The 14,190-nt window shown below is 39.0% G+C and overlaps 1 protein-coding gene across 2 annotated transcripts in view; it reads right to left on the bottom strand.

Annotated features, from left to right (window-relative positions):
* Window positions 1–12,881, bottom strand: part of dok7a (docking protein 7a) — a 47,091-nt gene extending 34,210 nt beyond the window's left edge. The window contains exons 1-4 of one of the 2 annotated variants that reach the window (XM_084712559.1): window positions 12,643–12,881; window positions 12,487–12,532; window positions 9,717–9,947; window positions 5,204–5,404 (exon numbers count right to left, since the gene is read on the bottom strand). In XM_084712559.1, coding sequence (XP_084568685.1) covers window positions 5,204–5,404; window positions 9,717–9,947; window positions 12,487–12,532; window positions 12,643–12,696 — 532 coding nt within the window. In that variant the 5' untranslated portion in view covers window positions 12,697–12,881. The remainder of the gene's footprint in view (window positions 1–5,203; window positions 5,405–9,716; window positions 9,948–12,486; window positions 12,533–12,642) is intronic. The other variant, XM_084712560.1, reaches the window with a different exon arrangement.
* Window positions 12,882–14,190: the final 1,309 nt, after the last annotated feature.

The raw sequence follows: 14,190 nt of genomic DNA, 5'->3' as shown, positions 1-14,190 counted from the left end.
AGGTCCTGCTCCAAAGAGGCCTCCTGACCTTCCTCTGACAGTACAAATGGCCGTCCATTACAAGGCGTCACCAATAAAGGGTCGTCGTGTCGCCCCGTCCCTGAGACCACCCAGGTCAAGGCAGACCTCAGTAACATTCCCAGCACTCCCCTGACTGTGAGCAGGGTCAAAGGTCAGCAGAAAAGTCTGCTCTAATGGTCTGCACCAGCGGAAATTAAAGATGTATGGCGTGTTTCGTGCTGTCATGACATGAATCTGATTAAGAAGCATCTCATCTCGTACATTCTTCAGGTTAGACTCCGAGGCAGAATTTAATTTCGTCAAATATTTTCCTTTTTGAAGACAACACACGCTCTTGTCATGCTTTTGATAGCAGGTGACTGAACATCAGGTGCACTGCCAAAAGCTAGAGTACGAAAAAAAACACACAAAACAAAGAACAGGTGGCGGGGCTTGTTTGGTTTACAACCCGATAAAGATTCTGTGTAGGAACAAAAACAACTCAAGTGGACCCTTCTGGCCTCTCGTCTGAAAAGTGATAAAACACAGCATCCATACAAAGTAACAGAACCTATTAAATCGTATTCTGTACGTGGGAAGTGTAAATTAGCTCAAATCTTCACTCTGAGCCAAAGCTGGCCTTATTATTCTTACAGCAGCAGAGTCGACCAAGCAGCCAAACATTAAAGGGATAGTTTGTTTTTGGGCAACTGTGGTCTTCTTTCTTTTATGAGTTTGTTTCTGAGACAAACTCATTAATGTCTGGGAACCAGTGCCGGCTTCCCGCAGAGGTACAACTTATCCAACCCATGAATTTCTTCCTTCATATTGCAATTAAAAACTTTATACATACATTTTAACAATATCTTGTTTAGTTCCTCCCAAATAAAACAAACGGAGGGATCCCTGAAGCAACACTGAAGGAGAGCTCTTATATCACTGTGACTGTCTTAAAAGCAGCACAACAAGCTACAAACACAACACTGACATTTTGCCACTTTAAAGCAGAGATCAAACTGAAAAAAGTATCTGCTGAATGAAAACCAAAAGTACAGGCAGGCTATTTGTGGTTTTAGAGGAAACAACACTAAGTCCTAAGGTCATGAGAAGATATAAAGGGCTGGATGGAAATCAGAGGATTTGTAACCTTTAATGAATAAATTAGGTGCTTTTTTTGTTTAATTGTTGTACATTGTTGTACTGTAGTCCCACTGTGTGCCAGTGCTTTATTATATTGTGTTCTGTTTGTGCTCCATACCATGGTACCATGATCAAGTTAATAAATTAAACAATACAAACTTAACTTAGCATCACTTTGTCCAATATTTACACTTATTTTAGCCTGATTTTTGGTCTCCACCACCTCCACTGGGAAATATCTGCTTTTAAGCTGGTAAATACTCTCACCAGTCTGTCTGCCGTTTGGTGCAGCGGGTGTGGTGTACAGTGAGCTTTTTACAGCCGTTTTTCATTCAGAAACAAGTGTGGTAGGTGTTTTAAACATGCAGTAAATGCTGAAAAGAGCCCTTAAACACGTCTCCTGTCTCCTTTGGCTTGCTTGCTGAAAACCTATACACCTTGAGGATAAACAATCAAGCAGGACACCAACAAAAGGTCGGACAAATGCAGCTCACAGTTCTACAGCTGCTACAACCAGAAGTGAGAGGACCAACGCCACCGTTACACCACCTCTCCTCCCTGGTGTGTGGATAAACTGTGCTGAGAGATTACATGTCACAGGAATGCACGCCCTTCAACACGCAAACATTCAGACACACCTTCGTGTTTACTTGCATTTCTCCTTATGTGTACATTAAGATGCAAGTGGCATTTGACCGTTTGCATATTATGCGAGATCCACTGCCGAAGATTTAATGGAGCTAAATAAATCACACATCACATTCTCAAGTGTCATGTTTCCAACGAGGTCATCATGTGTCCACAACGCTCTTCTGTCTCCAGCGTTCCCTTCATGTCTGTGTCTGTCCTCTCCAGGTGTTGACACACACTCGTCTCTACTTTAATGGCTTCATGTCTATTCGAAGATGTAAACTGTGGTGTACCTTATCACACGGACACACACACAGCTGTTCTAACTGAGGTTTGGGATAACGCCCGTTTCTCAAAAACAACCTCTCTGGAGTGACTCATGGAGCCGAATTTTTAGGCGCAGCAGGGGGGATCCTGCACAGACTGGATAATTTCCCCCCAGCAGGTTTCTTGTTGTCATGAAGCAGCTGGTTTTTTTTAGTGTCCTACCATTTACACCATAAGCTTGCCATTACTCATCTAGGTAAATCAAATTGGCAATAACAGCCCCTGATTTCAGTTTCATTACTAATATTTGGATTTAATTGCACTCACATTGCAAACAAGTATGTAAACACCCAAACACATTACACATCAACATTACACCAATGTGCGGTTGTTCAACGTCTTCCTCCGACACCACAGGCATGGATCTGCTGCTATAGTCTTTCCACAACATTTTGAAACCAGAGATTTGCTCCCACTCAGCCGCATGAGAATTAATGAGGTCGGACACTAACCGTTGGGCAGTAAAGTCAGGCTCAGTCGCTGGTACATGGGGTCAAGTTCTTCCACGCCTAGTCTCGCATGGTCATGCCTAGCTCCATAGTTTTAGCGTTGTGCCAGTGCTGGAGAAATGTCTGGCTGAACCTTTTATCAATAGGGGGGGAATGCTGTGGCTTGTCTGTATTTCTTTAAACCAATCGCAGCACAGGATGAGGGGACATGGGGGGCTCTGGGAGCTTGCTTACATCCATATCAGCAGCGACTGGGTCAGGTAACTTGCCGTTTTCAGCATTTGCACTGCAATTACAGCACCACTCAAAAGTTTAGACACACTTCTCAATTCAATGTTTTTCTTGTATCTTTTAGAAGAAGGTTCAGATTGTGCCAACAATGTGCAAAGCTGTCATCCAAGCAAAAGGCGGCTGCTTTGAAGAATCCAAAATATCAAAGCTTTGTACTCTTGGAGGTTGAAGGCCGCGTAGGAGAAGACCATGAGTCGACAACAAAAAGAAAAAGACTCGCACACTGTCTCCTGCACTTAGGATGATGTTGTAATATCTTTGACTTCAAGTGCAGAAGACAGTGTGTGATGGTCTTTTTGCTGTAAGAATCTAAAATATAAAACATTTTGCCTTGTTTTCACATTTTTTGCTCACTATAATTCCATGCCTCCAGTGTTAATCTGCAATGTGGAAAAAAAATAATAATAATCAAGAAAAAACACTGAAGGAGAAGATGCCAACTGAAATAGTCTGCAAATGGCAGGCTTTTTCCAGCAGCCTACTGCCTGTGAATTCGACTATTCCAGATCAAACTCTGCAAACAAGGACCTGGCTCTGTGCACAGGGGTACTGTCATGTTGATCCACACACTGTTGCTATAAAGTTGGAGGCACTGTATTAAACAGTAATTCTATACTCAGCTGCACAATATGGTACAAAAAAGTCCTAAACATTATTTTGACAGGTATCAGTTACAATATGATTCATGATTAGTGGGAATGAACATTTTTGCATCACAATTTTCATTTTTACTGGAGAAAATGGTTAGAATCATGATAATGATATTTGTTGGGGTGTGAACCAAACAAACATGTTTTCTTACATCTGGAGAACAAGATTTGCAGGAAAGGGCATCTCTGCAGCACTGCAGTACATCACTATAATGCTGTTTTGTCACGCATTTTTACAGTTTTAGCAAAAAATTGCAGCTTCTATTATCTAGATATCACAGTTTCAATAATACTTCAATTAACTGTGCAACCCCATTCCACACCAGAGCACACTCACACAAACCTTGAAAGACCGTAGAGCTGATCCACTAATTACAAAAATAGACATTTTACATTTCAGCTAGGATACTTGTTGAGTTTTGTGGATTATGACTGAACGTGCAGCAACTGCAGATGGATACAATCCAACTCACCACACTCTCTGTGTCTCTGAGTATATGGAAGCATTTTGGCTTCTATGAAATTGAAAGCAAAAGACACTGGAGGAGAGCCACACCGTATGCAAGTTGTGTCCAACTAAAGTGAAATATTGTGGGAACATAAAAAAAAAACAAAAAACGTGAGAAACTATATGTCACATTTCCACACACAGTTGGAGGAAAAACAGCCGGTTGTAGTTGCTGCCAACCAGAGAACAAAAGGACAAGTATACTACATTTTAGAAGCAGCCACACCATGAGGACGAATTAATGATGTCTGGAAATCAAAAAATGGGATGCATCAGGATGCAGCCTCTGACAGAAAATGACACAACACAAGAGACCAAGCCTAAACATCATCAAATACAGCATCATGATGTCTTGTCACAGCCACAGACCCACCAGGGTTACTTGAACCCATCTCATGAGGATGTCAGGCTAAAAAAGATAAGTCTAAAACACAAATGCAGTCTGGAGCATCAAGATTTCCCTTAATTGGAATCAGGGAAACCACGCAATGCAGCCCCCGACAGAAGATGACACAGAAGTATGTGGAAAGAGGCTGCGAAGCATGTATTTGATTCAGAGTCGCACATGATGTTATTACAGTGGGACAGTCAGTGTGCTGGGAAGGAGCCTGTGTTGAATGAGAGCTATAAATGAATCATCTTGAATCACAGCCGGTGATTATTTGGTCTGTTTGAGAAAGACATAAGCAAAAGATGGCTCGGATGGATATTTAATGAGCTATCAGCTTCTAATGATGCAATCCAATTTTACTCAAGAGTCATTATTGTCTTGGGATGATGAAGATAGTCTTTAATGTGTCTGCAGAGTCTGTATTTTCTTAAAAGTTGTTTGATTTTCACTGCCTGATGGGCTCTTTTGCTCTTTCTCTCTTATTTTTTGCTTTAATCTTTCTTTCGTTTATTTTTTATGATATATTTTAGTGTTGATTCTCCCGTTTTGTCAAACACTTGCTGTTATTTGTGATACTGGAGCTCTTCACAAAATTTGCTATATGTCCAATGCTCATTAGTCTCAGAAATGTTTTTATAGCTCCTTTAGTTCCCCTCATGCTTCCTGAACACAAGTGTGCTCTACAAGAGCCATCTGCCAGACACAAAACATCATTTTATTGAGCCATATAACAGCTAAATGCTTCACTGTACACTTCACGTACACTAAACACATCCACATGTAGCATAAAAAACAACATACAGAGCAATAAACTTACAGTAACCACATCTTGTTCCTCCCTCGAACACAAATCCGTTGGGTACAGGCCCATATCTGCGCAGGTCTGGAAGGTTCCAGTGGCCGATAATAACAGGAGGGACGTCCCGGGCCAGAGCCAGCAGGTTGTTGCACAAATGAAGAGTTGCAGGTCCGCTCTCCAACTTGGTCCCTGGTAAGACTCCAACACTGAATCTGTGAACTGAGGAAACAAAGAAACCAGCAGAACAATGAGCAAAGGCTTACAACAGAAACTTAAAAAGTCAGGCATAATCCAACAATTCTCAGTCGGTTTTCAGACTTGCATTATTGCTGGATGTTCCTCACCTAAATTGCCCTTCTGGATGAGTAAATTTAGCCGAGAAACACCCATAGATCATGTCTGTCTCACTAATGTATTGACCTTCGCTGTAATAAGTTGTGCAGGAATGAAAATGCAGTTCAAATCATGCAAAAGCAATGGTCAATTTAGCATGAAATCTGAATGAGAAAGGGGTGACAAAAGATGTTTTTTTGCTTTGATAGAAATTTGTCTGCACATTTGCATCATTTCCCAGATTAGAAAAAAAAAAGTCACACATGGAACAGCTGGCAGATCATTTCCATATATTGGCAGGAGGTAATATGAGCAAGACAGAACATTTTTGATGATGGACATTCTTTACAACCTCTTCGGGCAATATTACAGTTCATTTATTGGTGCAGAACAAACGTCTATTAAAGATAACAGCTGACAATAAAGCTTTAACACAAAAAGCTCCAGAACAAACCTCCAACAAAGACTGACCGGATAGAGATTGTGACTGTGAATTTATTGTGTGATTTTTTTTTTCTTTTTGCTAAGTCTATGTTTTGATAAATTCTTGCAACATGATCACTGACAAATACTTCCATCAGTATAAAAAGAACATATGCATGCATGCCCATATATACTATATATATCCTTAAATATATCAAGATAGACATTTCCACATGATCACAGTAAGCTTATTTAGCAATGCAATGCAATGACGCATGGGACCATGCTACCAAAGTTGGCCCTTTTTCAGTTTAAAGGAAAAGTTCAAACTCTTACTCTTGCTAATAGTTAGATAAGAAGATCAATACCTTGCTCATGTCTGTATTAATGTTTGCAGCTGGATAGCTGCTACATCTGCACACACAGCTTTTGATGACGCTGGCTGTAAAAAGGTATTTTGCCTTTGTTTTTTCCTCGCATAGGGGAAGGAGATGTTGCATCAGTTTCAGGAAAAAAAGAGGCAAAAGACTGATAAAGAGCAAGAAATTGAGCTCCTTTATGGCGTTTATTATTCTCAACAGATGCACACATAAAAATCAGGCACACACATGTGATATGAGCACACATAAAAGCATCTTCGAGAGGGAACAATTCTGCTTTGTGTGCACAATTGTGAAACCTCATTCAATCTTATACTCCCTCCATATGCATAAATAAGTTAGCGGAAGGCGTGATTGCTTGTTCGGATTCAGATCAATTTTATTATCTCACACGGGGAAATTAATTTGGTCCAGTGCTGCAGATAGAAGCCATAGAAACTGACATACACAACAAGATCATAATCATAATAAAACACACGTGATCACATCGAGACAACTCCAAAAATGGTTTTCAGAATAGCCCAACTGGCATCTGTACAATGTCAACAAGACTCCAGAAGTCACTGTGGCCAGCCAAGAAAAAGTCCAGCACATAACACTACTATAAACTATAAATTGTTGTTTTCACTTTTCTTTTTCACAGAATCTGATTAAACAAATTGGATATAACATGTTCATCAGTGAGCTTTAGAGTTGATGGTCGTCTGGTTACCTCTGGGCAGAACCAGGCCAGCTGTTTCTCATCGTTTCCAGTCTTCATGCTAAGCTAGGCTAACTGACTGCTGGTGGTAGCTTCATATAAACAAGCAAAGTATTTCTCAAAATGTCAACATAACACTGGGGTGAGCATTGTCATGCTGATAATGACATGTTTTTTAGTTTTAAGATTCATTCTAGGACGGCGCTGCACTGAGGAGCTGCACAGTTTCACAATTAAGATTTAAGGAGCCTCGCAGTAAAAAAACTGCCTCGATTTTGGTTGGAATCCATCAACATGAAGAGTCCAGGTTGAAAATAGCTGCAGTCAGGCATACATGGGATAGAAAAAACAGCGTGCTTACACAATGATTACTTCATTCACAAATAAAAGGAGAAACAGCTGCACACAGAGGACGAAATCAGAGAGCTGAGCTCTGAACACAAGCCACTCAGATCTAAAGCCCAGTGCAATCAGTCAAAGCCTGTCATAAAACATCTGTGTAATGACTCTTTTTTTCTTATTAATAAGAAACCAAAAGGGAAAACTGGATCCATAATCACCAAATGTGTGTTTCTGCCTGCTAGTCTGAGGAGTTTTCCAGCGGCGCTTATACTTTCGCTGCACTGAACAAACTTCTCCAGGTGAGATTGATGGGGGCGAAATGTCGGCCAGTGGCGTCATGTCATCACTCAGGTTAAGAGAGATTTATACGGTGTCACACACAACAACAACAAAAGCTCTGTGTACTGTGGCCGTCGGCCCACAGGTTGGCAGGTGACATTTCTGCTGGCTTGGACAAACTCCACTCTGTGGCATTAAACACTGGGCCACACACACACACACACACATTTTTATGTATCTCTCTCTCTAAACACACATGTAAGCCTGCATGGACACAGGTGCATCCATACAAGCACGCACACACGTATATTTTCACACAGGGAACGACTGCAATGTAATTTGTCTTTAGCACCACGTCCTCTTCTACAATAATAACACTGTCATTAGTAACAGGCCCCAGCTGAACAGTCCAGTGCTATTAATAGCTCATGTCTGTTTATCACTTGTATAAGTTATATAATAGATCCACACAGCAGACTGTATACACATCAAACTACTCTCTGCGCTTGGCTATAAATTAACAATTATCTGATGTAAGAAATACACACGCATGGAGACATGGACAAAGATTTATATCACAACAAGATTTCTCATCATGCCACCGTTCCTAATGGCAAGAAACTTGCAATCAACTTTAAAACGTTAATGACCATCCCTGAAAATTAAAAGTTTGCATGATGTGATCTGTTAAAAGATCTCTACCAGAGTTTTGTACATTTTGATTTGAAAATACTTGATACTTTCTCCCCTGAGCCCAAAGATCAAAAAGTCTGTTATTTAAAAGTTTGCCACAAATCAATTAACGTCCATTCATTCCCTGAGTCAACACCTACAAACATGCAAGTTGAAACACACAGACGGAGAAGCAATAATTTCCAATTTCGTTTGACATTTGAAGTTGCACAAAGAACAGTTAGTTGAGGCTTAGTTAGGAGCACATTATGACTCGCTTAACCTTTGAAACTCAAAGTTTAGGACTTGGACTTGACTCTGAACATGCCTGTCTCGACTTGGACACCTCTGATCTCATCAGTGCTCATCGAGATGCAAACTGATTTGTTTAAAATAAAGCAGATGAAACAAAAGCATGTGACAGGATGATCCAGAGGGTCCAGTCTGTTGAATGTATTGTTGGTGTGTTTTATTCTATCAAATCAAACAGAAGCGGAGAGTTGGTTAAAAAAAAAGCAAAAAAAAAAGCAAAAAAAAAAAACAAAAAAACACCACAGCTCCTTGTGCTTGAAACCCCTGTAGGCCTATTGATGTTTGGCTGGTCTGCATCTTCATTAAAACTGTTTTTATTACTTTTAATATAGCTCTTGATGTTTTAAATATAGATAAGAACACATTTTTAAATTTTACTTTTTAATCAGAGAAGCTTAAAATGCCAACAGCACTTTAGAAAATCATTCACAAACTCAATAAAAACTACTTTAGCAACAAGCTGCACCTTGTTTAGTTGCATATCAGTACATGAATTCTTAACATATCAAGTTACTATGTTGTTCTGGTTTTTCAAGTTTTAAATATTCCTAATTATGCTTTTGTCTACCTCACCTTGGTTTAGAGGTTACTTATTCACGTCTTTTTTTTCACGCCATGCATTGCATGAATAAAATTAGCCGAGAAGCTGGTGAAGCTTTTCCAAAACCCTGAAGCGAGACTCTTTATCCTTCTGTGTCATGCCTTCGTTTCACTCACTGCAGGTCAAACACAGGACTAAATTCAAAATTCTGCTGAACACCTGTGAGACTTTCATAAATCAGACCCCTGGATGTATTCATGAACCTGCTGACCCCTTCCTCCCCAGGCCGGCCAGAGCTCACTGACTGTTCCCTAATCAAAAACCTAACCGTAGGGTGAAAGAGTTTTGCTGTTTTGGCCCACAGACTGCTGAATAATCTTCCTAAACCCTACTGAAACCTGCCAGCATGATGGATGAACTAATCTGTTTGTTGAGGATTGCTCTGACCACAGCATGGTGAGGTCAAACAGGGAATTTTTGTGTAAAATTTAAAGCAATTCACATTTCTTGAAAAGTTTTGATCGAAGAGAGTGAAGCGGATCCCCTCACCTTCTCCGAGGCTGTATCGCAGCCGGACGTCCCACGCCTGCAGGGCCTCTTTGCTGTCGAAGCCCAGCAGAGCGGCCTGGCTCAGGCAGAGGATGGTGAGGGTAAACGCCACGCCTTCATAACACTGCCCCACTTCCAGACCGCAGATCTCCTCCAAGGTGACGCTGGCCCTCTCCTTGTTGCCCTGCGCTTTGTCCGACTTGTCTTTATAAACCAGCAGCACGAGGCAGTCTGGAGGAGTCAGAGAGCCAGAATGAGACACAACAAAAGCATAAAAACATCCGTTTCTTATGTCTAATAGACTCTGTTCAATGTAAAGGGAAAAAAAGCTGAGAAAACTCATAATTTTAAGGCAACTGTCTCCTCTCAATCTTACTCTTATGTTTTGAAATAAGTTTTGCCAACCTAGAAACTTTTCTTAAGATAACTTACTTCTCTATTTCAAAAACTGTCATTATTTGGATGCTTAAAATTTAAATGGTTGCAACTAAAAATATCAAATTATTAACTATTATTCACTTTCATGAAATTAAATGAAATTTGCTATCAAGTTATTCAAAGAAAAAAAGAACCATAATTTATGCAAAAGTTTTGTGATGACTGTTGGCTTTAAATTATGAGTTTTCTCAACATTTTTAAACAATGTATTTAAACTGAAGTTAAAATTACACTTTTGCATTAGTTCAGATATAACAGTTCCTTAAAAACAGCTGAAAACTAGGACTGCAAAACTTTGAGGATGATTTAAACAGCTGATTTAACAAGGTGACATCTTTAAATTGCTTCTTATGTCCAAACAACAGTCTAAAACTGAAGTACACATCATATACTTTCATTAATGACAAAGAAAAGCAGCAAATCCTCACATTAAGATGCTGGAACCAGCAAATATTTGACTTTTGTGCTCGAAAAATGACTGAACCAATTAATCGACTCCCAGAATACTTTGAAGCTAATTTTCTTTCAATTAACTAATCAATTAATCTACCTGTCGTTGCAGCTCTATTGGAAACAGAGTTAAAATCCATAATTAATTACACTGTCAAACACTAATTAGATGTATTCTGACACACAGTAGCTGTTGTAGTGTCCTCTAGTCTTTTGGCACCTTCAAACAATCAGTGTCAACTGACCAAACAAGACTCTGTGTGTGTGCGTGTGTGTGTGCGTGTGTGTACCTCTCTCCTTCACACACACACCTCTGAACCCACATAACTGAGGCATGAGCGCAGACAGCTGTGATAACACTGACATGGAAGATCTGAAGACGAGCAGCATTCAACCTCAGTCTAACCTGTGGAGCATGTTAAGCTGCGCAGCACCAGACGTGTTTCTGTGTAACGCAATACAGCCACTTCATCGCTTTGAATCCTCGTATCTTAAGCGTAAAATATAAAAAAAGGCCAGAGGTAATTGACAAATGCCAGGGTTTAGATAACCTTAAACTCCTGCTTAATAAATGTGACAGAATTACAAGCACAAATTCACTAAGAGCACATTCACGGTGCATCTAAAAATACAGCAGCATTCAGGCGATCAGTCTTTAGCACATGGAAGGGAACAAATAAGGATCAATAACTTAAAGAGTTTGTGGAATCATGTTCATAAATACTTTCAAAACCCATGGTTGTACATCAGCCTTTATAAACCCAAGAGAAAACTGTGTGCTTAAGTTGTATCAACAGACAGGTTACACAAAAATGAATGAATGAACATCTGAATAGAGACCCAAAGCAGAAAACCTCTGTCTGTATCAGCATCTGCATGTATGTTGCACTTTTTTTTTGTTTTTAACATGAAATTTTACAGTTTCATTGCTTGGATGTATTGCCAGATATATTGAAATCTTTTTTTTTTTTTTTTACTAATACAGTAACAGCATTGGCCCCAAAAATCCAGTACTGGTTAGCTGTGAAATTCAGTTACACGTGAACACTTATTTAGATTACATGAATGAATGTTAACCCTTCTTTTACAGCCGAAATAACAGAAAAAAAACATTTGCACTTAAATCTGCCCTTTTTAAAATGTACTTGTATCTTTTGCATTGAATTTGTACTGGGAGCTTCACAAAAACAGTCAATTTTTACAGAGATTTAGTGAAACCATGCTTCTTTTATCTACAAATTATTGTTTTTTCTGCACAGAACATGGACAATGTTTGTAAAAGTTTTCTTAACTTAAACTTAAACTCAATTTAAATTTAAGACTATTCAAGGCCTATTTCACAGCCATATTAGCCAAGAAGTATATGTACAGTTTGCTTTAGTGGTTATCGTTTTCAGAGTTTGTTTTGTTTTGTAGTTGACTGAAGTTAATGCAATTTATTTTAAAAAAGATGGGTCAAAATCAAGACATTTTTAGGGCTAAAATTGAGATTTTGGTCATTTAAGTACGTGCAGAAACACTGGCAGATTCGTCACAGGTTCACACAGGCCGAAATACAACCGCAGTTTGTCTTCCTGAACTTAATTTCACTTCCTCTGAGTCATTCTGACCCTGATTTGACTCGGAGACAAGGCCCAGGTCCTGATATAACAACACAAACTGGGTCTCATCAACTCTGACAGGACCGTGAAACTGAAAACACACGCCGGACACAGAACACACCGCACCTGATGCGTGCAACTCACTAGCTTCCTGTGCTCACTGCTGCGCAGCTAACATGCGCATTTATTTGTTTACCCGCTGCACACATTAACACCTCTTCATATGTAGCGATAAACTCATGTGAAATGTGTCAAACTGGTAAAAGTCGGTGTGTTTTTACCTGCTACAGGCGACGGCTTCCGGAGGACGAGCCACCTAGTTTTCCACTGTGGGAGGAAACAAAAGTAGAGAGAAACTTTTTTTAAGCACAGATGAAAGTGCGCAGGGATACTTGTTCTGTCACATATCCGTCAGCATATTTAGTGAAGCTAAACACCTTTTTTCCATCTCTGAGTCTGGCATATCCCTCCACGACAACAGAATCCGTCATCTTCAGTCATGGTTCCTGACAGCTGCACAGTCGCTGCCTGAATGAGGGGTCACTTTCAAAATAGCTGCTGCTGCTCTCTGCTTCACTGAGGGGCGACAACTCGCCCCCAGCGAGGAGGAAGGCACATGGAAAATGGCCTGACCACCACTCACTGTCTGTCTGTCTGTCTGTCTGTCTGAGTGTCTGTGCACCAGCCAACCGACCATGCTGCTGCCACCTGGACTGATTACACCACCTGCTGCTGCTGCAGACAAAACTACTGGAGACACAATAACATTATTCTCATGTCACATTTAATTTCTAGTAATGAATATTAATGAGATTTTTTTTTTGGACTGTTGTTGTTAAAGCCTGACCAATGGCCTACTGAATTTCTGCCAATACCAATATTAATCATCAATCTTGTATTTCTTCATTTCTGCATTCACTTGAAGAAAAAAAAGGCTCTGTTTTTCAGAATTATTGAGATAATTGTTCATGCAATGTGTCAAAAAAAGTTTCCTGTTATACTGATTTAACCACATATCTTTTCTGCAAAATTGGTTCTGTTTTTTTCTGATTTAATGAAATAGTTTTTCAGGTTAAAAATCGGCTCTGGTTTCTGAATTAATGAGGTCATCAATGTCAAAAATGGCTGTTTTTCTGAATTACTTTTTTCAAGTGAATTAAAAATCTTTCAACAGCACTGAAACATTAACTTTCAGTTGTATTTCTAATAATTACAAATCACTATATAAGCACAAGTAGAATAAAAAAAAAATAGAAATATATATGTATATATATATATATATATATATATATATATATATATATATATATATATATTTCTATTAGTTTAATCTAATATATATTTTAGATTGAAATATATACAGTAACTTGAATTTAGAAAAGGGATTGGATATACATAAAATGCTGTCTAAAAAAGTCAAAACAAAAATAAAATTTGCAATATCTTATGTATAAAAGAAAGTTTTCATTAGTGCAAATTGGACAACATATACCAATATAAAACAATATAGCTGTGATAGGCTGATGCCAGGCACCGAATAACATCGGGTCCCTCATATTCCTGTCTGACTCTAGTTGTGATCAGAAAATGTTAATTATGTCACAAAATCCACTTAAAACTTAAAAATAGTGGACATTATCCATCAAATGTGCAACTGTGTGTGTGTGTGTGCTTGTGAAATACATTCTGGTATTGTGGAAGTTCACACTGAAAAGCAAAGTTAGAAAGATTTTTATTTGATTTAAAATAGTTGTAATACTGACAGAAGCTGAATCAGCAGATAAAACTAAAGTGAATTAAGTGTTGAAAAAAAACTTAAGTTGAACTATATGCAATGAATGAAGTTAGGGCAAAGTGTTTAAGTGAAGTTTGAGTTCGAGCCTTGAAATACTAAGTTTTATAAACTCCAAAGATATATTAAACTTAAGTTACATGTTCAACAAGTCTTTTTTTATGTCACAATTGTCTGCATATTTATGGAAACA

The sequence above is a fragment of the Lutjanus erythropterus genome, chromosome 23, assembly GCF_056507025.1.
Source record: "Lutjanus erythropterus isolate fLutEry1 chromosome 23, fLutEry1.hap2, whole genome shotgun sequence".
NCBI classification, from domain to species: Eukaryota; Metazoa; Chordata; class Actinopteri; order Lutjaniformes; family Lutjanidae; genus Lutjanus; species Lutjanus erythropterus.
This window is presented reverse-complemented; position numbering and strand designations above follow the sequence as displayed.